This window comes from Suricata suricatta, chromosome 12, assembly GCF_006229205.1.
Source record: "Suricata suricatta isolate VVHF042 chromosome 12, meerkat_22Aug2017_6uvM2_HiC, whole genome shotgun sequence".
NCBI classification, from domain to species: domain Eukaryota; kingdom Metazoa; phylum Chordata; class Mammalia; order Carnivora; family Herpestidae; genus Suricata; species Suricata suricatta.
The window spans coordinates 31,317,596-31,345,398 of NC_043711.1; the positions used below are offsets into that span (position 1 = coordinate 31,317,596).

The 27,803-nt window shown below is 42.2% G+C and overlaps 1 protein-coding gene across 1 annotated transcript in view; it reads right to left on the reverse strand.

Moving 5' to 3' along the window:
- ADAMTS9 (ADAM metallopeptidase with thrombospondin type 1 motif 9) overlaps window positions 1-27,803 on the reverse strand; it is a 161,532-nt gene that overhangs the window by 125,430 nt on the left and 8,299 nt on the right. Inside the window, exons 4-8 of the mRNA XM_029917014.1 lie at window positions 8,690-8,979; window positions 5,952-6,035; window positions 5,737-5,849; window positions 4,069-4,109; window positions 3,835-3,940 (exon numbers count right to left, since the gene is read on the reverse strand). Of these exons, the coding sequence (XP_029772874.1) occupies window positions 3,835-3,940; window positions 4,069-4,109; window positions 5,737-5,849; window positions 5,952-6,035; window positions 8,690-8,979 (634 nt within the window). The remainder of the gene's footprint in view (window positions 1-3,834; window positions 3,941-4,068; window positions 4,110-5,736; window positions 5,850-5,951; window positions 6,036-8,689; window positions 8,980-27,803) is intronic.

Here is a 27,803-nt window from a genome sequence, read left to right on the forward strand (position 1 = left end):
AGGGAAATCAGTGAGCTAGAGAGAAGTGTGTAGAGTAGTTTCACATTCAACAGCCGACATAAAAGCCTATAAAATTCATTTCCTTCATTTCTCTTGGGTTTCGTTTTATTCTCCTCCAAAAAAACAAATAAATAAAAAACTTGGGCTCCTCAATAATTGCCTGATGGAATAAATGCCAGATGGAAATTAGGAGATAGAAAACCTTTATCTGTCTAGGTTAAAATGAACAGTTCTTCATGCTTCAAGGTACATTTTCTGAAAAGAATGACTGTCCTAGTTTCCAGTTCCCTTATGCAAAGTCAATGTTATTCCTACACCAACAAACCCAACATAAGGAACACTCTCAAATCTTGGTGTTTCATTTCCCTGTGGTGGAGAGGAGCTGGTGTTGCTCCCCGACCCTGCCACACCTAAATAAAACTGAGTGTATTTCGTCACACCAACAGAAAACTTTTCACTGAAATGTCAGGCATATTTGCTTGCTCACAAGAGGGGCTAGATATAAATATTCTCTAAAAACCTCTCTTAAAAAAAAGGACAACCAAGAGGTTTTTTTTTTTTTTTTTCCGCATTCGCAAGTCAGCAGGCAATGCATTAATGGTATCATATGCTCTCTTTCATTAAACTACCTTATGTGAAAAGTGCTATTACTTCTCTGCATTTTATAGATGACTTGTAGAGAGGTTGAATTACTTGATTAAAGTCCCGCAGCCAATGGGGTGGGGGAGATGGGATTGGAAAGCACTTCAGTCTGATTCTAAAACCTCGGTGTTTTGGAATATATATAAAGCATATTCCCTCCTGTTAGAAAATTGTGCAAGATTTGTCAGAAATACGATGTAAAGATCTCTGTATCTTTATAGGGTAGAGATTCAGTTACCTCCCAAATTCTTCCTAACTCAGAGCTGGTATGTCTAGAAGCTGATATGAGAAGGTAGGAACTATTTTTAAAGCATCTCATGATGGTCAACAAATACAAGATCAATTGCTTTTTTCTCTCCAACAGGGTTTTATGTTATGAGACAGTCATGGCTGTAACAACTTAACAATGAATCTTTAAAAAGTTCATTAGAAAATCTGCTTAAAAGCACTGTGGCAAATTAAAACACACACACATCCATATTCATTTTCCTTAAAATACAAGGAATCCTAACTATATGAGACAAAGCAACAAAAAGAATACACTAAAGGGCTAGAAATATACCTTTTGTTGTGCTAATAACTCACATCATTCACCAATTGCTTCACTGTTTTTTAACTTCTAGACACTGTAGAGATGTGGTCCGTAGGTATTAGCCCCATCTAATAGCTAGGGAAACAGCATATATTTTTCTCAAGTCAAAGAACTAGTGAAGAACTTGGGTATCTGGCTCCCAGCTCCCTGGTGCCAGTCTCACATCCTGATACCCCAACATCAGCAACTGTAAGCAATTTACTATTGCTAAGGTCAAACACAGGGAAACAACAATATGTGCCACGTAGGGATTATGAAGTTTAAGGGAGATCAGGTCAATAAGGCTCGTAGGCCAATCCCAACAACATGGTTTGCGGCAGGAGATGTGTGTTAACTGTGCGGTTAGCATGGCTGAGGTTCCTCTGTAGCTGAAAGTATTCAGGTTTTGCTAATCAAAATTCTCATTCTCCTTAAAACGTAAACTTTGTAAACTATCTAAAAGGAGTCTGTAAGCTCTTATGAAGAAGGAATTAGCAGGAAATTAATTCTATTTCTTTAATAGTATTATGTTTCTTTATCATACATTGTGGGGGAATTGTTAATCTGTTAATCATAAAAACTCTTGCCTTTAAAAAAATTTTTTTAATGTTTATTCATTTTTGAGAGACAGAGAGAGACAGAGCGTGAGTAGGGGAGAGGCAGAGAGAGAGGGAGACACAGAATCTGAAGCAGGCTCCAGGCTATGAGCTGTCAGCACAGAGCCCGATGCGGGGCTCAAACCCACAAACCATGAGATCATGACCTGAGCTGAAGTCAGATGCTTAACCGACTGAGCCATCCAGGCACCCCAAAACTCTTGTCTTTTGAGTGCATTCCTATCTCTAACTCCCCCTTGCCCCCCATTGTGGTCTCTTGAGGTAGGTGCCTTGTTGAAACGCCATTCTACTCTCCCTGGTCAAACCTATATCATATTTAAAGGTCTAAAGGAATTACCAGACTTTATGCAAAATAAACAAAAATCCCCAAAAGATTCTATTAAGTTTGGGAAAACAGTAAAACAAAACCAAGCAGTTTACTTTAATATAGGATTTGTCAGAGCCTTGAGTTTATGGTACTCAGCCTTGTAACTCCAAGCAGGGCAATACTAGGAAGAAAAAAAATTAATCACTTGACTACAAAAATTCTTTTTTTCCCTTCATAGACTGTTCTCTTGGAATTAGTGTGGGAGCCCTTGTGTATTGGGAAATGTTGGTAGGACCAGTTTTCAAACCGAGTTCCAAGAAATACTTGAGTTTCACAAAAATATTTCAGAAATGAAAAGGACAAAGAGAAAGCTGACTAAGAAGGACTCTCGCTCACCGCATCTGCTTAATTGAAAGCCATTCCTCTTTTGTGCTATGAATATTGAGCATCAGACAGTATTTCCTTTGGAGAAAAGAATACAGGTGTGCCCTTAAAACATGCTTGAAAGTTACTAGTTTCCAAATATACTCATTATATGTTGAACTAAATTAGAGATGCCTTTATATATGCATCTTGCTTTACTTCTAGACTATCACACAGCACATAGGTGCCTTCAAAAAAACATTTGTTGAGGCCGCCTGTGTGATTCAGTCGGTTGAACGTCTGACTTTGGCTCAGGTCATGATCTCACAGTCTGTGGGTTTGAGAGCTGTGCTGACAGCTCAGGGCCTGGAGCCTGCTTCGGATTCCGTGTCTCCCTTTCTCTCTGCCCCTCCCCCACTCATTCTCATTCTCTCTCTCTCTCTCTCTCTCTCTCTCTCTCTGAAAAATAAATCAACTTTTTTTAAGTAAAAAAGTTTTTAATTAAAAATTAAAAAAACATTTCTTGAACGAAAACCTTGCTTAATAGATTTTAACTCTAACAAGTTAACAATGACATGTAAACTGATATACAACTACATTCGTGACATCCTTTGAAAAAATTATTTTGAAAAGGTATGGCATAAGTCATTAGCTTATTCTAGAAAGAAAACAATGCAGATAAAAAATCTGAAGAATTTCTCATAAATTTACACTGTTTCACCTACATTCTAACCATTCTTTGTCTCTAAAGAACAAAAAGGAAAGGCCAATTTCATAATCGCCACTAAGGGACCATAGTCAGGAAATGTTTTCTTCTCTGTATCTTTGTTGAATCTCTTCCTTGCAAAAGGGATGTCACTTTGCCTAGAGCTAAATGTCTGAAAGACAGCTTTATGTATCTACAATCAGGAATGATCTGGATTTGCGAAAATCTCCTGAACCTGGGGGAAGGGAGACCCTTCCAGATAAAGATGTTACGTCACAGAAGTTTCCTAAGCTAATACACCCTCGGCTTCAGTGGATGGGCTGGAAAGGCCTCATTCCTCCAGTTCCCAGGAGGAAAGGGGAATATCAGATTTTACACGGAAAACGTGCGCAGTTGAACCACAGACACACGTCAGATGCGGCTGAAGAGGGTTTACTGCATTACTCAACCTTCTAAAGTCGAAGTTGTTTCCCCTTGTTAGGTTCAAGGCTCTTCAACCCTGAAATCTCTTTTATGACTCTAAGAGTATGTTCCTCTCTTGAAAGTCAAGAAAATTCTCTCTGATGCCAAAAGGAAGAAAAGTGTTAGGTGACTACGAATTAAATGGAAACACAGAAAGGAAACGTACACATGGCCCAGTTCGTGGGCGATTGTGAAAGCCGTGCTCAATCCACTGTCTTCACTGATAGAACAGCTTCGGTAGGGATCACAGATGGTACCCAGTTCAGCCAGACCTATTCAAAGGGGGGGAAAAAAAAGAAGGAAAGAAGGATTTAAAATTACTTTAAAAAGCAACTGTGGCGTGGAATAAAAACATGCAGGAAACTGGTGTAGCCATGGAGGTTATGCACAGGACACTCACCTAGGGTATCACATTTGTCATGAGCTCTGCAGATATCCTGTCTGAAAGCAAAGCAGACTTAGGGCCAGGATAACACCAGAGAGTAAATGTCAACACACGTAAACACCCACTCCTCTAGACATTCACAACAGCACCCACCTTGCGGGGGAGGAGGTTATAAAAAGCCAATAGGGACAAGGGTTTGTAACTCAAAAAGGCTTGGGAACCAGTGACTTCCGAATTAAGAGCTACATCTAGCTGTCTTCTTTGGCCACAGAAGTACCCACAGAACAAGTAGAACCTCTCCGATCAGGACTTTCCCTCATATGGCGGCATAATGGATTCAAGTTTCTTCATGAGCATTCCTAAGAAGGCTCTAAAATGTCTTTTGTTTCAGTTCACCTAAGGGTAAGCATTTGGGACTATATCCTAGGTGGCCAATAAGAAATACAAACAGGACAGCGCCCTCTTTATTGGCCTGCACTGCGTTTCAAATATTTTTGAGTTAGTAGCTGCCATTTACAAGTTGGAGGGCTTAAGGGGCGCCTAGGTGGCCGGCCGGTTAAGTATCTGACTCTTGACCTCGGCTCAGGTCATGAACTCATCGTTACTGAGTTAGAAGCCAGCATCGGGCTCTGTGCTGATGGTGTGGATCCTGGTTGGGATTCGTTCTCTCCTTCTCTCTGCCACTCCCCTGCTTGTGCTCGCTTGCTCTCTTTCTCTCTCTTGCTCAAAATAAATAAACTTAAAAAAAATAGGGGCTCCTGGGTGGCTCAGTCGGTTACGCATCCGACTTTGGCTCAGGTCATGATCTCGAGGTTCAGGAGTTCGAGCCCTGCATCAGGCTATGTGCTGACAGCTCAGAGCCTGGAGCCTGCTTCGGATTCTGTGTTTCCCTGTCTCTCTGCCCCACCCCACTCTCTCTCTTTCTCTCTTGCTCTCTCTCTCAAAAATAAATAAACATTAAAAAATTTAAAAAACAACTTTAAAATAACAACAACAAAAAATTGGAAGATCTCATGCAAAAGAAAAATCCCCATTTCTGATTTCTTGCGCCATCACAGAAGTTGGCAACAGTGGAAGCAGAGGTGGCCTGGTAACAACCAGAATGCATGTGAGTAGCAGGTGCCTTTGTCTAAGGGAGTTTGCCGTTAGGCCTGCCTGATGCACCCACTGACTATTTGGCACCCACTGGCTGGTGGGTCTCAACTACCACTGATTTTGCCCCCCTACCCCCAGAGAATATTGGACAACATCTGGAGACACTGCTGGTTGTCACGAGGAAGAGGGTAGACTGCTATCAGTATGCTGCTAGGCACCTGCAGTCCACAGAGTAGCCCCCTCAAGAGGGCTGAGGTTGAGAAATCTTGTCCCAGGTGCTGGCTACCAAGAATATATGACCTCATCCCATCAATATGGAAACTGGGAGATTGGAGGAATAAGAAATCCACATACTGGGGCACCTAGCCTGCTCAGTTGATTGAGTGTATGACTTCAGCTCAGGTCATGATCTTGTGGTTCATGAGTATGAGCCCCACATCGGGCTCTGTGCTGACAGCTAGTAGCCTGGAGCCTGTGTCAGATTCTGAGTCTTCCCCCTCTCTGCCTCTCCCCCGCTTGCTCGCTCTCTCTCTCTCTCTCTCTCTCTCTCTCTCAAAAATAAATAAACATTTTAAAAAATCCATATACCTTGTTACAAGAACAGCAGTATCATGCTGGATTCCACCTGGATAGTTGGAGTGCTGCCACAGGCAAAAATTTCTTAATGTTGTCTGGGCGTTAAAAGATATGTAAGGTCCTTCCTAAATGCAGAAGAGAATTATGATTGGCCCATGGTGCCCACACCAATTAGATATGCCATTTCGGATACATATACAAGAAAAAAAGAAAAAAAACTTTATTACCTGTTCATTATGAATCACAACTAAGTTCACAATAACAATATTAATTAAATTTCCAATACTTGGGTCTTTATAGATAGAGGCTACCTGCAACCGAGATAAATTTTTCAAGGTTAATTGTGAACTCTGTGTAAGCAATAAGCAATACACCTCTTACGCTGGGCTCCACCTCTTGCCACGTTTTCACATAGCATATGCATTTTGTAACTCTGAATTTGCATTCATTCAACAAACATTTATTAAAACATTCTTTGAAAAATTCACAGATGGCAGTTTCAGAAAATAATGAATCCTAACAAGTCTCAATTTCAAAGTGTTTTTCTTGGAAACTGCATTGCCACGAAACTTAGCAGTTCTCTGGGCCAAAGCACTGGCTATTAATTTTTGATTGCTCTTTCATCTCAGTTGAAGTTTCATATTGCCAAATTATGGAATCTCACATTGACCACATGTTTGCTATCATTGCCATTTGTCATGTTTACCTCCCATTTGCGTTCCTCACACGTGGTAACCTTCCCCCCCCCAGTATTATCATTAATCATGAGAGCTAACATTTATTGAATGCCTGTTGTGTACTAGATCGTTGTATAAAACCGCATATGCATTTGCATTTAGTCCCCACAGCAAAACTCTGAGCTGGGCATTACAATCTCTGCCCAACAAGTAAGGAAACTAAGGCTCAGAGAAATTAAGTAACTTTTCGAAGACAGCAGGGAATAGCAGAGCCAGGCTGAATATAACCCAAAGTCCAGGCTTATATAACTGAAATTCTTCTGAACGGTCTGAATATATAGGTTGGAAATGGACTTGGCTCTGTGCGAAGTGTGATTTGGTTCTCCTTTCCTTCCACCCAGACAGGAGAGGGCTGGACACATGGGACTGAGCATGGGGCAGCGGGGAGAGGGAAGAGTGTAGGGGAGACAAGGGGAGGCATGGGGTGGGGGGCACAAAGGAGTGGTTCACAGCAGTGAGGGGAAAGACAAAGAGAACCATAGGCCAGGGAGAGCGAGGAAGAAATCCTAAAGCGTAGTTCCCAAACACGGCTGCTTTTCATATTCTTTTGAGGAATTTATTAAAAGTACATTCTTGTTTATAATAAATTAGGGTCAATCCATTGGAAGAAAAACTATGTTGATTCTTAAAATGAAAGAGGGTAGATTATATGGGCTGCTATAAAACAATTTCCAGTATTTTTAAAAGAAAAGAACAATATGTAAAATTGTAACTATATGTTAATGCTCCATTTTGGTTTGAAAAAAAGTCATATATGCATATATATTTATTTTAAAAATACCTAGAGTTGTGTTGTCCAATATGGTAGCCACTTGCTACATGTGGTCACTAAATACTAGAAATGTGGCTCATCTAAAATGACATGTGGGGTGCTTGGGTGGCTCAGTCGGTTAAGCATCCGACTCTTGACCTCAGCTCTGGTCATGATCTCATGGCTCATGAGTTCGAGCCCCGCATCAGGCTCTGTGCTGACAGTGCTGAGCCTGCTTGGGATTCTCTCCCCCTCCCTCTCTGCCCCTCCCCGGCTTGCAGGCACACTCACACACTCTCTCTCAAAATAAATAAACATAAAAAAATAAAACAAAGTGAGATGTGCTGTTGAGTGTAAAACACATACTGAATTTTGAAGACTTAGTATGAAAAAAGTCAAGTATCTCATTAACAATTTTTGAAATGGTAATATTTTGATAGTAAAGAAAATACATCATTAAAACTAATTTTGCTTATTTGTTTTTCTCACAGATCGGCTAGGAAATTTAAAATTTCATATGTGGCTTGCATTATATTTCTATCTAGCAGTGCTGGGTAGAAACATATGCAAAAACACCTTTTAATAGTTGTTGCCTCTGGAAAGGAGCCAGGATAGGGAAGGACACTTACTTTTCATTAACAGACTGGTTCTGTTTGATTTTTTTTTATAATGCACACCTATTGATTCAAAATTAGAGTAGGAAAATACAGGGGAGAGATCTATGGGCCTCATCCCAGGGTCAGTTCATCAGAATCTTGGGGAGGGGGACAGAGGCAACCGGCTGAAGGTCAAAAAGCTCCAAGGAGGCTCAGTCGGTTTAGCGTCCAACTTTGACTCAGGTCATGATCTCACAGTCCATGGGTTCAAGCCCCACGTCGGGCTCTGTGCTGACCGCTCGGGGCCTGGAGCCTGCTTCGGAATCTGTGTCTCCCTCTCTCTCTACCACTCCCCTGCTTGTTCTCTGTCTCTGTCTCTCAAAATAAAGACAGAAAAAAAAATGGTGATTGTGACTCACAACAGGCATTCAAGTCTTACTGGAGACTGGAACCTGGCTGTGCTGGTTTATGTGTCACACAAAGAGCACTGGTTTTGGGACGTGGACAATCTATAGGTCACATGCAGTCTCTAAGCCACTTACTAGCTTTACATGACTGTGGGCAAGTGACTTAACTCATCTGAGGCTCAGTTTATCTACAAAATGAGGGGTAATAAGCCTACCTGGCTGAGTCGCCAGGAGGATTAGAAATGCCTTTTAACAGGGAAGCACACTGTCTAACAGAATAAACCTTCAGCACTGGAAACATTACTGTTCTTCTAAGAAGGCCACCAATACATACTCTTACGTTCTCTTCAGTCACTTGCCTGAATTGTTGAAATGCCAGCCCTGAGAATGATCTTCCAAAGCACTGGGTGGAAACCCATTTCCCAATGGCACGTTTAAGGACCTCATACATCACCTTCGTTTCAATGTACTTACAATTGACATTAAAGTTAAAATATAGTGTTGAAGGTTTGCTCCGTGGTACAAAACCATTTTGTTGTCTGCCACCACCATCACTTCTACAAACCGTGGGTAGGATAAAAAACGTTTTGTTCTTCTGTGGGTCCTCTTTTCCCCTGTGCTGTCCGTCTTGTTGCCAGAGGTGGAAAACGCCTTTGTTGCTAAGCTGCTTTTTAATACCGCCACATCGTCCGCCAGGCTACGCCTTGCTCCCCATATTCTTGTCCTCATTTTCCTCTTGTCTTCACTGTGACTATTTTTGTGTTCTGTAACAAACCAGATGGCATGCATTACGTTTTGAACCACATCTCCTTCATATTAAGAATTTAATTCGCCACATCTTAAAATGATGCCTCTGTTGTCAAATTACATACAAAATCAAGTTCTACACACTGTGGACTCCACGGGAGAAACTCAATCTGCACTCTCATCTAAATGACTAAGGACCCGAAATTAGCTTCCTGGAAGCTTCCATAAATGCTCACTTAAGGTATTAGAAAACCAGGCATGAGTTTAAGGGAAATAATTGCCTATGACTCTTTTCATTCAGTAACAGAAGTCTCGCTGGGATTTAAGTGGTTTCCATTCATTGTTCTTAGCCACAAACATAGGAAGGGCCAACACAGGTATTGAGCTTTAGAGAATGGAAATGGAGAGGTCTCATACACACCACTTTTGATATTCAATGAGCTACAGTATAAGGAGGCCTAAGAGGTGGCCGGGCTAACAGACAATACAAAGGAACTCTAGAAAACGCATGGCAAGGTATTTTTCTATGACTGTATTAAATCGTTGTAATACATGAAATGTAAGAATAGAATCACTGCTATTCATTGCCTCTGGATTTTTAATTAATTTCTTTCAGGGAAGGAAGTTAAGGAAGTAGATTAAACTCCGAGAGTATGAACAGGCCTGTGGGGCTGTATTGGGTAACACCAGAAAAGCTCTACTCATTGCTGACTCCTGCCAAGGTACCTCATCAGTTCTCACAGTCTTGCTGCTCAGAGTGCGGTCTATGGAGCAGCAGAACTGGCAGTCCCTGCACGCTTGTGAGAAATGTAGACTCTGGCCCCACTCTACACCTGATACTTCAGAATCTCCATTTTAACAAGATCTCCAGGTGATTCACATTCATATCAATGTCTTGGGAAGCACTAGTCTGGAACATGGCTTACAACTTGTATTGCTGGTGAAAATAATTCACTGTTAAAGTCATCAACCACACAATAAACAGAATAAGCAATAAAGTACCTGCCCATAAAGGCTTCGAGTAAAAACAAAATTTAATCAGTTACGTTGCCTATCATCTTCTAAATGTGCTTTAAAGTTTTAATGTCACCGTCTTATAGTCTAAAATAAGCAACAGAATCATACAACAGACAAGTATGCTTACCTAAGATATGAGGACTAGAATTTATTACATCAATAACAAAGGTTAAACTCTAAGTGGTCTCATATTTGAAGGGTTCACATATCAGATGATGAAAACCATTGCTAAAACAATTGATGGAGGCCATGAGGTGTATTTTGTCCAAGACGAGTGTTTTAGCAGTTGTTAAAATAGTGAAATTAGTTCATACTGTCCAACATGTTATATGTGATTCAGCCATGGATCATGTAGTACAATTCAACGACACTCTTTTCTTCAGGTCTTTTTCAAGTACATTCATATATGTTATGCCTATGCCACATGGGTCATTAGGCTGTCCATTTTTAAGTCATCAGGTGACTGTGGAACAGATGTTAATCAAGCACCTACTATGAGCCAGGCATTGAACTAGGCTCTTCTGTGTATGTTACCTCACAGTTCCTCTTAGAATGAGAAAATTCACCTCAACTTTACAGATGAGGAAAAGTCTCAAAGGGATTGAGTGATTTGTCCAATGTCGTACAGCAGGAAGTGGCAGAACAAGGCGTCAGACGTACCTTTGGTCATGGTCCTGAAAACTGCTCTATTAGGGCAAGATTTCTCAAGATCTGGGGATTGAACTGGGCTCATGGTTTGGTTGAATCTCTGAAAAAACGAGAGCATCTCGATATTTTCACAAAGACTAAGCTTTTTACACTGGGTGTATGGAGGCCATGTTGAAGATGGAATGCTTCTTAATATTACGAAACTATGTCATTCATTTTATGAAGAACAAATAATCCTGTTTAAGGTCTTCTGTAAAGGCTTAAGATAATGATTCTAATCAGTAAAGTTCAAAGGTTTTAGAGTCTCTCTTATTTTTCTACTATTTCATGAAATTGTACTCTAATCTGTACTATTTTCTTCTTTCTGCATGCAGTGGTTTTATATTCTCTTCCTTTTCCAGTGTCTTTAAGGGGAAGGTACGATGATTGGTCTCAGGTATTCTTTCTTAATAGAGCCATCGATAGCTCTCAAGTTCCCTCTAGCACTGCTTTACCTGTATCCCATACATCCTGTTATGTTCTATCTTCATTTTCATTCACCTCTAAGTACTTTCCAACCTCCCTTTTGACCTATTGACAGCATGTGCTGCTTTCTTTCCACATATCTTTGAGTTCCCCATTTTTCAAATGGTTTGGATTTCTACTTTCATTCCACTGTAGTGAGAGAAGGTACTATGTATTACGTCTATCCTTTAAAATTTATTGATTTCTTTTTTATGACCTCGCATATGATCTATTCTGGGGAATGTTCCATGGGCACGTGAGAAGAATTTGTGTTCTGCTGTTGCTGGGTAAAGAACTGAATACGTATCCGCTAGGTGTTGTTGGTTCATAGTGCTGTTTCAAGTTTTCTATTTCCTGTTGATCTGCTTCGCTGGCCTAACCATTACTGAATGTGGGGCATTGAAGTTTCAGCAGTTACTGGTGAATTGTCAATTTCTCCCTTTATTTCTGTCAGTTTTTGCCTCATGTATTTTGGTGCTTTGTTATGAAGGGCATCTATATTCATTATGGTTACGTCTTCATAGTGAATTGGCCCTTTTCTAAATTATAAAACACTCTGACAAGCCTTATTGTATCAATAAAGTAATGTGAAAGAGGCCAGTCAGTATACAATTCCAGTCATATGAAATGTCCTCCAGAGGCAAAGCAAAAGAGACAGAAAATAGATTAGTTGCTGGAGGTGGGGCAGGGTACGAATGAGGGTTGATAGCTCAAGGGTATGTTGTTTCTTTCTCAAGTGATAAAGATGTTCTAAAAGTGACTGTGATGATGGTCACACGTACCTGTGAAAACCATGACACTGTATACTTTAAATGGGTGAATAGTGTGGCATATGAATTAGATCTCAATAAAGCTGTTTCAAAAAGAAAATATGTCAGTTTGTGAAAAATAAATAATATTTACCTCAGGTGTTCTTTAAATATTTTGATTTATCAGGTTTAGTTAGAGAAAATTATACCTGTAGCCAGAAAAACACTCAGGAAGTGCTGTAAAGAATTCACTCTTTTTGACCACCGAGTGGGAAAATATACTCACAGAGCATCATCAGGGGGCTTGCACACGGAAAATCTGAGGAGGAATTTAGGTAGAGGCACTAACTGGAAACAATACCCTTGGTTATTTGAATAACAAAGGTGAAAAAATCAGGCATTTAATCACAAAAAGACTACAATGTATAACAGAGAACAACACGTGTAAATTCTAATATTCTGGGAAGATAGTTCATTCACAAGTAATCTGTGTATCAAAGAAAACACTCAGTATACTTTATGTGGCATGAAAAAAGGAGGAATAAAATGACTTCTTCAGAATCAAAAACAACATCTAATAGATAATACTTCCCAGTCTTTGACCCATCTGACCTTTTACCCTAATGAGTTAGAATCCTATCTAATGACCTAATTAGCTTGACTAATTCCAACCACATTATCCACTTTAACAGGCAATTTTTAATTTAACATTAAAAGTAGTAAGAGCTTTAAAGATTCAAATATTCATAATGACTAAACATGAACATGAACACTTTTTTACCGAGAACTGAAAATATAGAGATTATAACTTGCATACCTACTCAACTCTCTTGCCTCTGAACAGAATTTGTAATAGCAGCAAAGAATTTCCACCAAGGGACATACAGTGTTAAGAAAAAAGAAAGTCAGCCACATTTCTCTTTCTGACCTTGCAGCAACATAGAATTGAGGCTAGTGTTTCAAATTTGCAATGTTACTTTGCTGCTAGTTATATCAGAATGGGCTCCCTAGTGAAATTTCACCCTGGCAGAAAGCAGTGTTCAAAATGCATATTTTGGCCCTTTCTTCCCCTCCTCACACCCCCACAAGAAGTTTTACATATGCTAGTACTTTTTACTGATACAATTTATATCCCATAAAATCCACCCTTTTAAAGGGTAGAATTCAGTGTGGATTTTTTTCGCATATTAATAAAGTTGTACAACCACCACCATTATCTGATTTTAGAACATTTTCGTTACCCCATTAAGACACTCTGTGCTCATTAGTGGGCCACTCCCCACTGCCCTTCTCCCTCCAGCTCCTGGAAATCACTAACCTATGTCTCTATTTTCCCATTCTGGCATTTCATAAAAATGGAGTCATACCCGATGTGGCCTTTTGTGACTGGCTTCTTTCACATTTTATTTATTCGTTTTTTAATTGGCAGCATTTGGTCTAACAACCCAATTGGGTAATACTGCTATGAACATGCATGTACAAGTTTTTGTGTGACCGTGTTTACATTTCTCTTAGGTATGTACCTAGAAGGAGAACGGTGTGTTGACCATTTTGAAGAACTGCTGGATTGTTTTCCAACGGGCTGCACCATTTTCTGGCCTCTTCTTAAAAGTCAGATATGACACTCCGAAATAGGAAATCAGTTTATCAAGACTGTTCTCCTTTGAGGATTCCTCAAAAACTCATCACGTTTTTGAGGAACTAAACAACTTAGGAGCAACCTGTCCTAGTTCAAATCTTCAAATAGCATGTTGAACAAAAGAAGATAGACAGCTGTCGAATAAGCACATGAAACTATGCTCAACATCATACATTATTAAAAAAACGCAAATTAAAACAACATTAAGATATTGCCACTCATCATTTACAACTGCCAAAATCTGGAACACTGACAACACCAAATGCTGGCGAGGATGTTGAACAACAAGAACTCTCATTTGCTGAGGGTGGGAATGCAAAATGGCAGAGCCCACTGTGGAGGACAGTTTGCAGTTTCTTACAAAACTAAACATCCCACATTATCTAGTGATCATGCTCCTTGGTATTTACCACAGAGGAGATGTTCAAAGAAAACCTTCACGTGGATGTCTACGGCTACTATTCATAATTGCTAAAGCTTGGAAGCAACCGAGGTGTCCTTCAGTAGCTGAATGGATAAATAAACTGTGACACAGCCAGACAACGAAACAGTATTCAGTGCTAAAAAGAAACGAGCTAGCAAGCCATGTAAAGACATGAAGGAACCTTGAATGCACCCTGCTAAGTGAAAGCAGCCAATCTACAAAGGTTACACCCTGTTATGATTCCAACTACGTGTATTCCAGAAAAGGAAAATTATGGAGAAAGTAAAACATCAGTGGTTGCCAGCAGCTGGGGTCTGAAGGAATAGCTAGGCAAAGCACAGAGGATTGAGGACAGTGAACATACTGTGTATGAAATCACATGATGGATACATGTCACTGTATGCATTTGTACAAATATACAGAGTATAAAACACCAAGAAGAAATCATAATATAAGTATGGACTTTACGTGATTAGGATATCATTGTTACGATATGACAATGTACATTCATCCCCTGTAACAAATGTACCCTCTGGTGAGAGATGCTAATAGTAGGGGAGGCTATATATAGATGAGGGGAGAGGATATATAAGAAATTTCTGTACCTTCCGCTCATTTTCCTATGAACCTAAAACTGCTCTATAAAATAGACTTCATACCAAAAAAAAAAAAAAAACCACCACAAAACAGCATAATGTGCATTTGCATTCAGAGTAAAGTGCAATAATTTGCTATCTGCACCCTTGCACGCACACGTGAGCAAATTAGGCACGTTACACAGCTGGAAGGGGCCTTGGTGTACTTCCTGAGGCCACATCGTAAGCACTCAAGTTGTAACATTTTATAACAAGAAGATGAGTGGTTATTGGCTTTTCTGACTGTTTCAGTCTTTGCTGAGTAGGAAGGGGAATGAGTGACACGTACACCAGCACAGGTTTCAAGAGCTCATGCTCTGAAGGGAGCATCCTTCAAGCCCTATTTGACCTTGGGCAAATAACAGACCCCCATCCCCCCCCCCAACCTGTTTGCTCTCCATTCTCTCCCTTATAAAGCTCAGTAAGAACAGTACCAGTTGATAAACTTGCTCTGAGGAACAGTTGAAGGTCATACCTATAAAATGCCTAGCACATAGGAAGCAACCAATAAGTAGTGTTATTTTCTCTTTTTTTTTTTTACAAGTCATAAAGTTAGAACTAAAAGGAACCATTTAAGGGACAGTGACTATGTAAAAACAATTTACTGGGGTACAGTAACAACTCCAAAGATAGAAGCTGTTTGTACCCTTAAATGATCTCTTCTGAGTCACTTCTCTTCACCTCAGTTTCCTGACCTCTTAAATGCACATGTAAATGCATGCTCCTTTGTCAAGGTGATCCTGAGATTTAAATAACAAAGTATAGAGAGCACTCCTTATATATTATAAATGGAATTTTTAAAAATTACTTCTTGTACACCTGTTTTGTGAAAGTATTGAGCTAGGTAAGTTGAAATAAACAACAGCAACAACAAAACAAAAATAAAACTTGGGGCCAATCCTTAAAAAGAAGATATTATAAAAATTTAAGATGGTGGGACACCTGGGTGGCTTAGTCAGTTAAGCATCTGACTCTTGGTTTCAGCCTAGGCCATGATCTCATGTTTCATGGGTTCGAGCCCCACTTTAGGCACCTGGCTGACAGCATGAGGCCTTCTGGGGATTTTGTCTCTCTCTCCTTTTCTCTCTGCCCCTCCCCTGCTTGTGCTCTCTCTCTCTCTCTCAAAATAAATAAACTTTAAAAAAATTTAAAAAATTAAGATGTTTTCATCATTTAAAACCTCATAGTAAAAAAAAAAACCTGTAACAATTGGCTATTTTTGGTAAAAAAAATATTTTAAATGAGCTTTATGTCACATCGCCATACAATAAAATGCAATAGCATTACTAACTAACTGGAATCATTTTAGAAAATAACATGCAGGCCTTGTCATTCAGCACTTAGTCAATGAGAGTTTCATGTCCACCAGGGGTTGGGCTAAGGAGATTTCAAATGTGAACTTTAACAGTTGGGAAGTTAATTATTCCTCTCTATTTTCAGAACGTTTATCAAAATTTAACTGAACTTCCTTAAGGCGCTGAGCCACCTTGTGACCTCATGGTCTAAGTGGGCAAAGAAATCATAGCACAGAACCGAAGGGAAAACTACACCTCCCTTCTGCTCTGCCCCAGCCTGAGAGCCAGAAGGAAGCTGGACAAGTCAGTGGTTCTGCCCTTGGCTTCTGGAAGCAGACCAGCCCTGGCTCGGGGCCCTGCCCCCATGCTCCTGTCACTTCCCTTTCTGCCTGAAAGCCTCAGTTTCCTCCTCTGAAAAAACAGCACATTGAAAGGTAACCATGAGGATAAAAAGAGATGGTACCCAAAACGGTCTCAGTGCAAAGCATGGCACCCAGGAAAGATCCATTAAGTATGGAAGGTGATAATAATGATGAGTTGTTATTTCTCTACTAGTCGTTTGCAATAGATCTCTTCTTTAGGAATTTGTGTGCTGATATTAAGGTTTCTCAGGGAGAACAATTCTATTTCAGAAAGAATCTGCTACAGGAAAGCAGGGGTGGGGGGGAGGGGACAAACGGGTGAAGGGCCAGTCCCTGCTCCCGCGGGACCATCCAGTCCAGTGACAAGCACATGCGCACTGATAGGGAAAAGACAGTCTGAGGCGGAACGGAGTGTAAACAAATGCCACAAACCCTTCCACCTCTCGGCTGACTCCAAGAGCCGATAACGTACTGGGAACAAAAAGAGAGGCGGATGGCAGTTGCCCAGGCGGTCTTTGTTCTGGTCAGAGCTAAGATCTGCATTTACTCTGGTATGTTCAAGAGTTCATGAAGAAGCCTTCAGACAGAGATTTGGTAGGAGAGAAAAAAAGTCTACTGGGACCAGAGGAACGTGGATAAACAAGCCCTGGGGGTTGGGGAGTGGAGGGGGAAGGCAAAACATAAAAACAAAACCGGCCATAAAACCAATCAATGTTCTAATAATAAAGAACAATGAGTTTCTAGCAACTGGGTGTGGAAGGAGCAGGTGGGGGGCAGGGAAGACGGTCCTGGATGAATGAAAATTTACCAACGGTTACATTTTTTAAACGTTCTCAACTTGCTAGCTTTAAAAGCAACAGTGAATCCCTTGACACTCACTAGGATATGGCTCCAAGCCCATTTCTCTCTACAAACGGTGAGTTCTGGGGAAAAAACGATCCGCATGCCCAGGGTCTCTTGATGCTCTGTGCTCAGTACCATTAGGGAAACGCGTGCAAAGGCAGTGCTGGAAGACATTTTGCTAAGACTCCCTTTGGCTGGCCAGAACCTTTATGAACGCTGTTTCCCTGAGACTCGATCATGGAACATTAGTCCTAGAATATATTTCCAAAACCGAATAATGTAGGTTTGCAAAACATCACATGCAGCGTCTACATCTGGGACTTTCTCCAGACCACCAAGTCTTGCAGGGAAGAACCCACTGTACATCTGTTGAACCACATAAGTGGGAAACTTACGGGCTCTTGGCTGGGTTACAGGGCAGGTGAGGGGGACCAACCCACTCCTGGGAAGATAATGGAAAGAAGTGTATTGAGGTACTTTCCTCCCCCTGGGCAGGGGAGGAGGTAGGTGGAGAGAAGGGGATGCCTTTGGAAGAAAACACGTGAGAAGCTTTCTTGTAGACTTCAAGGGGCTGGGTAGGTTGTGGGCTGTGGGTGGTGGGAGGCACGTCTAAGGGTCATCACACTATCTTCCAGAGGGTGGGTGCCTCCAGCCAAGTGGGGCGACTCTGGGCAACTCACCCAAAGGCCCTGTTGCTCCCTCCTTATTCAACTAAAGCAGGACCAAGGGTCTCCTGGCACAGTAATACTGGTTGACATTGGTTAAGATGGTACCCTGTGTCAGGTGCTCTTCTGAGCACTTTCTATGCATTTAACCAGATGATTCCACCAAGCAAGATATGGTAGGGACGACTATGTCCATTTCAAAATGAGGAAACTGAGGCATTCCTGAAATAACGCGAGAAAATATTTAAAGAATATCTATTTGAGGTAGTATAACAGCTGAACATACCCCCGGTCTGCATTTCACAAAGAGACTGTTTGGTTTTGCCATTAATATCCTGCAAAATACTCTTCTGGAAATGTTGGTTTTGACTCATTCCACCTCTCTGCAGAAAGGGGAGCCTGGCCTTCCTGGCAGCAGGGCGCCAGCTGCCCACAGCCACCCTCCCCTATCTATGGCCTGCTTTTAATGGCTGCCTCCTAGCCCCCTTTGTGACTCAGCTTGGGATCTTCCAGGCCAGCACTTTCCAGGAGAAATAAAATGTGGGCCACATATGGAAGGTAAACTTTTCTAGCAACACATTTAAAAAACACCAAAAAGAACAGATGAAATGAATTTTAACAGTATTTTCTATTTAATCCAATATATCTAGGATATTACCATTTCAGCACGTGGCTCTAGGCCACATTTCAAAGGCTCAGGAGCCACGTGGGGCTGCTGGCTACCATATAGGACGGGTCCTTCTCGGTGCTTGCAGAGTGAATACCGGATCCAACATGCTGTGCTGGGTAAGTTTGGGCTTGGGACTCAGAGGGACCGGCGTTTAAATCCCAGTGGCTCCACATTCAATCTGTGTGACTGTAGGCAAGTCATGTAAGGCCTTTGTGCCTCAGTTTCCTCATCTGTGAAATGAGGAAAAGATAGGGCGGTGGGGGCGGGAGGGGGGATTCAATGACTTCATTTGTACAGAGTAATGAAACAGGGCCAGGCTATGGCAAGGCCCTGAGGGCGTTGGCTCTGTGGTGCCTCCGGATCAAGAAGGAGAGCCTTGGAGGCTCCCGGAATAAAGGGTTCCAGGACTTGCTGCTATCTGACCTTTCTCGCTGCTGCTGCTGGAGGCGGCCCTGGCTGAACGTGGTGCCAGTGGGGGGTCTGGGTATCACTCAGCTATCAGAGCTCAAAGAGCAGCAGGCCCTGGAACTCTTTCAGAAGGCATCTAGGTAACTTCTAGGGAATATCTCCCACATTCCTTTGATACACATTTCCGAGTTTACACAGGACTGAGGACCAGTTTCCACACCACAGCTTGGACTATGCATCCTTGCCCATCCTCGAGTCCATGTCTCAGCCACCACGGAAGTGAGTGGTCACAGGGACATATTATAATCTGATTACAAGTGGAACCCACCCGGAACCCTCCCACAGCATCCTGGCCCAGCTCCGAGGTTCTGCTGCTTTAAATTCAGCTGTTGCCATGACAACTTTAATCCCCTAAATGAATTAAGAGCCTGGTATCTCTCTAGCCTTCAGATAGCTTCTTAAAAGATCTTGGTAGTTTATTCTTCATTATCCTTACACATCAAATAAATCCAGCGATATTCCCAAATCTCATTCGAGTTGCACTTTGGAACATTGTCTTTCCAGACTCTGCTTCCATGGACGGCCTTTCCTGGATCTGCAGCTTGGAAAGTACACAGGCTGGAGAAGTAAGAGGCCCATCCTCAGGGCCCCCTTTTTCATTCACCCTACTTTCAAGATTATTAAGCTCTTCACAATTCTGAGCCTTGATTCTCTCCGATCCAGAAAAAGGACTGGAAAAGAAGTTCTCTCTCAAGTTCCTTCCAGTATTAAAAAATTGTGAGTTCTTATCTTTTATAAGGTAAAAGTGAATAATGCTGAAAAATGAACTCTTAGGATTCAAAACGGGTTAAACCCACCAGAGTGTCCTCTCTTGGTCACTGATACTTGGAAAGAGGGTATCAAAGAGACACCCAATCAGGGGGCAGGGCAGGAGGGTAGAAGGAGACAGAGTACCCCAGAGCAGAAAGGCACCCCCAGAAAAGAAGTGGGTGGCAGCTTATGCTCAAGGGAGGTACAGTGTGTGTGTGTGTGTGTGTGTGTGTGTGTGTGTGTCCATTATTCACTGCAGATTTTCTACTTGGGACCTGCTAAAACAGAAAATAGGTGCTAAAAACCATTTCCATTCTCTCTAATCTAACGTGTTACAGTGGAAAGGCTCAAGTGTGAGAATTAGGAAATTGGCTTACAAGAAAAAAAAAAGCACATCATCAGTTAACTTTGGAAAAGCCTTATATTGACCCCAAAGCACTGAACAACTCAGGACTAATGGAGTCTTGTCTCTCATTCCACACACCACAGGCCAACTGCCATTTTCAACACCCTGCTCTGAGTCTAATGTCCTGTGAGAGGTGAGGAGCAAGAAATCAGCAAGCACTTCACCACCATTTACTCCTCGCGTGATTTTGCTCCTTCTCAAAGACCATCACCTACATGTGCACAAAGCATCATATCTTGCATTCCCACATGCTCCTTTTTGTGACATTCAGAATGCTTCATATATATTGATTCTCAGTTGTACAGAATAGCCGTGAGGAAGTCTGGCCTTGACATAAGCAGACTTTGGGTACCCATAAATGGCTACAATAATGATTCTGTCATGAGCTGATTATCATACAGAGCCTAACTTTGGCAGACACAAAGTTAAACCATTTAAATCTCAATTGTGTAAGAACATAGCCCTTCACTGAACAAGCGGGTTTATTCCCTCATATGAAGAGATCTAAGAGAGTTCTACAGCATCTTACTTAAAAAGATGGCCCATTCAGGTGAAGAGTCCAAGGCCTCCCCCACCCCCACCTCCCCGAGATTAACTGCAAATCCTTCCTGCCTCTGTTAGTCCACGCGCCTGACCAATTTCCCTCTGGCCCTGACCAAAGCCTTCTGAAGTTTCTTACATCTCTTCTTGGGAAGGGGGCGTGCATTTAAACTTGTTTCAGGGGCTTACCGGGAAGATAAACACAGAGGCGGGTATCATAGGACCCTTTTTTCCTCAATGGACAATGGGTTTCTGAAGCAAAGTGATAGGAACAACCAGGAATGATGACAGAGGACACAGAGATCAATTTGGGGCTCAAAGTAAAAGCAGGGCGCGCTCGTGCTATCTCTGGATCCAGAAGCTTACCAAAAGTGCTTAAGACAGGGGGCAGGAAAGCTGGTCACACATCAAGGAGTCCTAATTTCAGACCCAAACCTAACTTGCCACTTGACAAGTCCCAATTGCAAACTGACTCTCACAGGTTTCAAAACACAGGTGAGTACAAACCTTGAATGGTAGATAAGGGAGTCTTAGTAAATACTGTAAATCAAGGATCTTTCTATTGGGAGGTTTAAGAAAAAAAAGAAAGAAGAAAAGGGGTTATCAAGGTACTCCAGACAACGGGGCAAAAACCAGCCTGACCACGCTGCCTTCTGTGTTCAGTGAAATTACTCTGATAAGTGGCTTATCCCTGGTAGCTTTGTTCTTGGTACCTGCTCTGGCTTTGGGGCCAACCCTGCTCTTTCAGATGGCTGCAAACGCAGACACGCATGATAAAGATAAATCAGTGAGTAAAAGAACTGGAAGGGGGGGTGGGGAAGACCATGGGGAACAAACGTAAACTAGAAGGAAAATAGCAATTTAATAAGGAGGACACTAGCAACAAGGTGAAAAGTTACTTAAGGACAAAACAACCAATGGCAACGTAAGGAGGAGCTCATTTAGAAGACAATCTAAACAAGTGGACATTTCAGGGACCATTATGAACACTGTGATACAGGTACTCTTTAGGTCAGATGGGGCAATTATTGGATTATTGCTGATTTTGCTCAGCATGGTATGTTTCCATTACAGTTATGGAAGAAAGTAGCCTCGTTTTTTCAGAGATGTCCATGGGAGTATTCAGACAGGAAATGTCATGGTACCTGGGTTTACTTTAAAATACTCCGGCAAAGAGAAAAAATAAAAAGCACACATGGAAAAATCTTTGTTATCATTAAGTGCAGAGGGGTTCGTTTTAAAAGTGCCTCTACCTGTTTCTGTGTGCTTAAAGATGTTTCTTAATAATGTGCATTTAAAAGACATTATGGGCGATGCCTGGGTGGCTCCGTCAGTTGAGTATCCAACTTCCGCTCAGGTCATGATCTCACAGTCTGTGAATTCGAACCCAGTGTTGGGTTGACAGCTCGGAGCCTGGAGCCTGCTTCAGATTCTGTATCTCACTGTCTCCCTGCTCCTCCCCTGTTCATACTCTGTCTCTCAAAAATAAATAAATGGTAAAGAAAAATCTTTAAAAGGCATGATGGGGGGCTCTCTAAAAAAATAAAAAGTAAAAAAAAATGACCAAAAAAAGGACATGATGGAAAAAATGGAACAAATGAAAGAAAAAAATACATTGCCTGTATTAGAAGTTTCTTTTTTATTATCCTTTAATGATTTTGTAGTTGTATAGCACTATTAACACTGATGTTTTAATTTTTTTTCATGTTCTATTTATTTTTGAGAGAGGGAGAGAGAGACAGCATGAGCAGGGGAGGGGCAGAGAGAGAGGGAGACACAGAACCCGAAGACAGGCTCCAGGCTCTGAGATGTCAGCACAGAGCCTGACGCAGGGCTTGAACCCACGAACTGTGAGATCATGACCTGAGCTGAAGCCGGACGCTTAACCAACTGAGTCACCCAGGCGCCCCAACACTGATGTTTTAAAAAAGCAATATTTTTATATAAATGCCACAAAGAAGATAAAGCTGAGGATGGAGGCTCAAGAATTCAGTTATTTAAAACAGTAATTTTCTAGTAATTTGCAAAGATAGAGGCCATTGCTTATACTGACTATGTATTAGATACAGTCATTGAAGAATGTAAAAAAGAGAAAAAAGCTATAGAGACTGATGAGGAACAAAGAGGGGTAAGTTACAGGAAATTAAGCCAAAACAAGAAATCCCAAATGGTGGAAACTTTCTTTAAGATTCAAATCAGCCCTACGTTTGAGGGCTAGCTATTTCTTTTATAGTGCGGGCAAATTCATTCACCTTCAGAATTCGGCTTTCTTATTCCCATTTCTTATGGGAATCATTGGAGTATCCTCCTTTCAGGGAGCTGTTGCGGGACTGAATGAATGAACCCATGATGTATGTGCCCAGCACACTCCCCAGCACATGGCTCCTTCATTGTTGCCCATTCTTAGATTCACAGGCCGACCAGCTCGAAGACAGGATGTGAATATACAGCAAGTGTGTGGGGAGATGGAGGTAGGCTGGCTTCTCCCAGAAGTAACTAATTAGCCAACAACCACTGACTTGCTTGAGCCCGGGCGGGACCATGAGGTCAGCCAGTGCCTCTGTCACAGCCTGGAACCCTCAAGCTGTCCCAGAATTGTTTACCGAAAGCCCCCTCAGAGGTCTGCCCTCAGCTCTGTCTCTCACTCCATTTGGGCCCAACTCTCAGGGAAGCTAATCTAATCAGCTAATCTATGCTAAATTATTAATAGGATCCCAGAGGTTAATGAGTAACACGAATACTCTGCAACCGAGGAGGCTTGCCTCGGACCAAGGTCTCAGCAAGTCATTAGAGGCTTGGTGGGAATTCCGGGCGTCAGGCAGCGCTCCTCCAATCCTATCAAACTGTAGGCAAGCATGTTCAAAATCCTGCCAGCAAAAGTAATCCATATCTGACTGCAAAAGAATCCACAAAGGACAGAGCAAAAAACCCTCTAGATAGACTAGGATGAAAGGGGCATGGAAACTGGTATGTTTTCAGGCTGTATCTTTATGCAAGCCAACTGGATGCACTTCTCTGTGTCTCCACACTGCCACGTGCACCATGGAGGCCGAGGTAAGGGTTGAAATACACAATCCACATAAAGCCTTTGGAACAGTGCCTGCCACACAGCACATGCTCAACAAATGTCAGCCACTGTTGGTATCATCTAGGACTTGTATTTTCAAAGGACGTAGGCCCACAGCACAGCACATTGGAATTAGACCTGGGTTCAAATGTCACCCCACTTCCCACTAGCTGTGTGACTTTGCACAAGTGGTTCAGCCTCTCTGAGCTATAATTTTCTCAAATGTAAAATAAGGATAGCAATATCTACCCTATAGGATTGGTGACCAGATTTCAATTGATAATGTATGGAATGTGGGTAGCACACCTAAGACCCTAACAAAGGATGTCTTGCATCGTCATCTTGTATTTTCCAGCCATTCTGACTGCATCCTTGGGAGTCCAACCAACAAGGACCAGATGTCCCAATGGACAGAGTCTCCACTTCCTAATGGAGACTAAGCCATGATAATCCCTGGGTATGTCTAATAGGCACAAGGCAATTGAGCCGGGTTGAGATGGAGCTTCAACTCTGACCGGTCCGAATGTCCCAAGGAAGAAGATACAAGGCAGGATTTTTATCTGGCTACTAAGACTGGCTCATGAAAAAAAAAATGCATGGGATCATGGTTTCGCCATTGGTTTCCGATGACAAATGCCATAGGGCTACAAAATAACTCTATGCTGATATCTTCCTTTCTCTTTCAATTGTATCTTCTGATTATAAAACTATTATAGAATAATGTCAGAAAATAAGAATAAAAAAAAACGTTGCCTATTAAAATAAAAAGATAAATGTTGCCTATGTTACCGTCAACCACAATACAAGCCCTTTTTAATATTTCTGTGCATAACAGGGGCACCTGAGTGGTTCAGTTGGTTGGGGATCCCACTTTGGCTCAGATCATGATCTTGTGGTGAGTTCAAGCCCCATATCGGGTTCTGTGCAGACAGCTCAGAGCCTGGAGCCTGCTTCGGATTCTGTATCTCCCTCTCTCTCTGCCTCTCTCCCACTCATGCTCTGTTTCTCTCTTTCTCTCTCAAAGATAAACATTAAAAAAAAAAACCTCTGTGCATATTGCTTCATGTTTTTCTCGATACACACATGCACCACCACACAGTTACAATTTTTAAAAAAACGAGATCCTACCATACCTACTAATTTATTACTTGCTTATTCACCATATAAATATTTGTTAACATAAATCTGTATGATTATTTTTGATGGCCACCTAGGAAACCATCAAATATACACCTCATAAATATTTGATCTATCCTCCTCCTGAAGGGCACTTCGGTTTTTTCCATCCTGTTGCTATAATAAACAACACGAAACTAAGTATTCTCACACAAACATCTTTACACAATTGTCCAATTATGTCCTTAGAAGTGGCATCGATGGGTCAACAAGTATATAATTCTTAAATGCCTTAAATAAAACAAAACAAAAGCAGGCCTTGCTGAGACGGGAGGGTGAGAGAGGCATTCTAATAATGGAAAAACACTGTCCTTTGGGCCCAGGCAAACAAAACCGCCTTCTGTTGGCCTTCTCCCCCGCCTGTCTCTCTCTCTCACCTACCAGGAAGCACATCTATCTCACTGATAAGAACAACTAAATCCTTTTGTGCAAAATTCAGGGTCAAACACAGAGTGTCCGTGAGACACAACTTGGAAAAGCAGTGTGAAGGACCAGCCGGAAATGGCTTCTAAGGGCAATAAAGTCTCCTGAAGGGCTCTGCGCTTGCCACTTGGTCCCCTGGGGTGTGGGGCACGCAGGCAGTCAGCTCGATGAACCCGACTGAGGACCCACTGCGGAGGGGACACTGAAATAACAAGGGCAAGCCACAGGCAGGAGAAGCCACTCTGAAGCCTGAGAAACTTACAAACAGGATGGAAATCCCAAATAAATGCAGATACACTCAACTGGCCCAAATGCATACACACAGACAGAACCGATGATGGCAAAACAGAGACATACTCAGAAGGACGGCCACCGCGCTGAGCGAGAGAAACTTGCAAGGGATGAATGTTTACAATGCTGCATGCGGTACAGAAAAAAGCAGCAGAGAGAAAGGGCACTCGGCCGCACCACTTGCTGGCAGGGTGACCTTGGGCAAGTCCCATAAGCCCTTTATGACCTGGTTACCAGGAAGCTCTAAGCTTAATCACGGGAACCCGATTAGCTTTGGGTTTTGGCATTCTGAGATTTCCTTTCCTTGCTGTGCTGTTTCAATTTCTGTTTTCATGGTTCTTCTTCCTAGCCTACCATTCAGTGATTGCCGACCATCTGCTAAACACTGTCCTGGGAGCTTTCATTATTTCATACTTGTTTAGCCCAACTACACCCTTGAAAGGCATGTGTTATTCTTCCTTGATGCTCTAAATGTGCTGGAGGTCACCCAGCGGACTGGAATAAACGTGGTTCCTGGCTTTATCCTCAAGGCACAGAAGGGCTCGTAAAGGCCTTATGGCTAAATGCACCCCTGGATGAATAAATTAAGTTGTTGACTCCCATCTGAACGCGTGAAATTTTCCCTAAATAAGACTCCCTTCTGCATGTGTCTTTTTAATATCATTTATCTCAGAATCTCTTCTTTGAAAATCAGATATACATCAAGAATCAGAAATGATCAGATCTCATCTCCCATCTGTAGGTGGTTCCGTGTCAGCCACAGTGCCTGGCCCTGGGCAGACTCCCCTTGGCCAGCAACTAAAGGGTTATGCCCAGCTCAGCAGGGGACTTCCAGGCCCCAAGGCTAGGGCTATCTTAAATTCTGATGTGTTGGCGTTGAATATATCGAGTATCACTCCTGGAAATAAGTAACTTCACCTCCCAGGACTACGGTTTGCTCCTCTGTACAGAATCAGCTTGGTGGCCTAGAGCTAACTCCTACCTATAGTTTCCTCCAGAAAATCATCAGTCATCCTAAGAGAAGAACTAGAAAGCAGTGAGGAAGAGCACCAAGGGCGCCTGGGTGGCTCAGTGGTTGAGTGTCTGACTTCAGCTCAGGTCATGATCTCCAGGTTCACGAGTTTAAGCCCCATATTGGGCTTTCTGCTATCAGAGTCTGTTTCGGATCCTCCGTCTCTTCTGTCCCTCTCCTGCTTGCATGCATCCCTCCCCCACCAGCATCAGTGCTCTTTCTCCCTCCCTCAAAAATAAATATTAAAGTGGGTCACCACGAAAACAAACAAAAAAAGAACCTCAAGTCCAAAAGCAAGAGGCAAGCAATAGATAACGGTTATTGCCTTAAATCCCACGTTAGCACGATCCCTCACGTTTAACTGAACTTCTGAGTCCTGTGGAGAATTCGGTATATCCAAGGACTCTTGCTCCTCACTAGCCTGAGAGAGAGAGGCTGCTTTTTGTGTTTTGTTTTTTGGGTTTTTTTGTTGTTGTTGTTGTTGTAGTAGTTTTAAAGAATCTGCATTTGTTTGAGGTTCCCAGGATACTTCTAAAGCTTACTCTTGGCGATCAACCATTGCTCCTGGAGAAACCCCTGAAGGTGAATGGACTGATACCGGTAGAGGACATTTTCTGCCCTAGCCAGAGGGATTTCTCCCACCCTCCACCTACTTGCACTCCCTGTGCACAGGCTACCTGGTTCTGGAGGTTTCCAAGACCTGCCGGTCCAACCCTTTAATGGCTGCTGGTAAGCTCTGCCATATTCCAAAGTTCTCTCCAGCTGTTCTGAGCCTCCTGAATCTGTATTCAAACAAGGGGTGCAGAAGCAGCTGGAAGAGAGAAACCTGAGTGGCAGAGTCCAGCAGCAACCTTTGGAAGAGCCAGTCCAACGGCCAGACTCCTGATTCATCACACAGGGTGAAGGAAAGGCAGCCATATTGGTCACTGGCACGGACAAACAAGAAGGAAAACTAAAAGCTGGCACCAGTGATCTGGACGGTGGCACGTAAAGGCCCCCAAACCAATAATGACTAGAACACAAATACTCCTTTCAAAACTTAAGGCATCTTCTCTTCTCCTCAACCTTGACCTTTACAGAGTCCCCTGTTCTTTCTGTTTTTAACAGGACTTGACAATGACTTGTCCTCTAGTTTAGGAAATCTAATGTCCATTGACTTAGGCAATCAATTTTTACAAAATGAACTTCGAGGATTTTGTGAATGAGAGCATCAAGTAAGACTTCTCTCTCTCTCTCTCTCTCTCTCTCTCTCTGTCA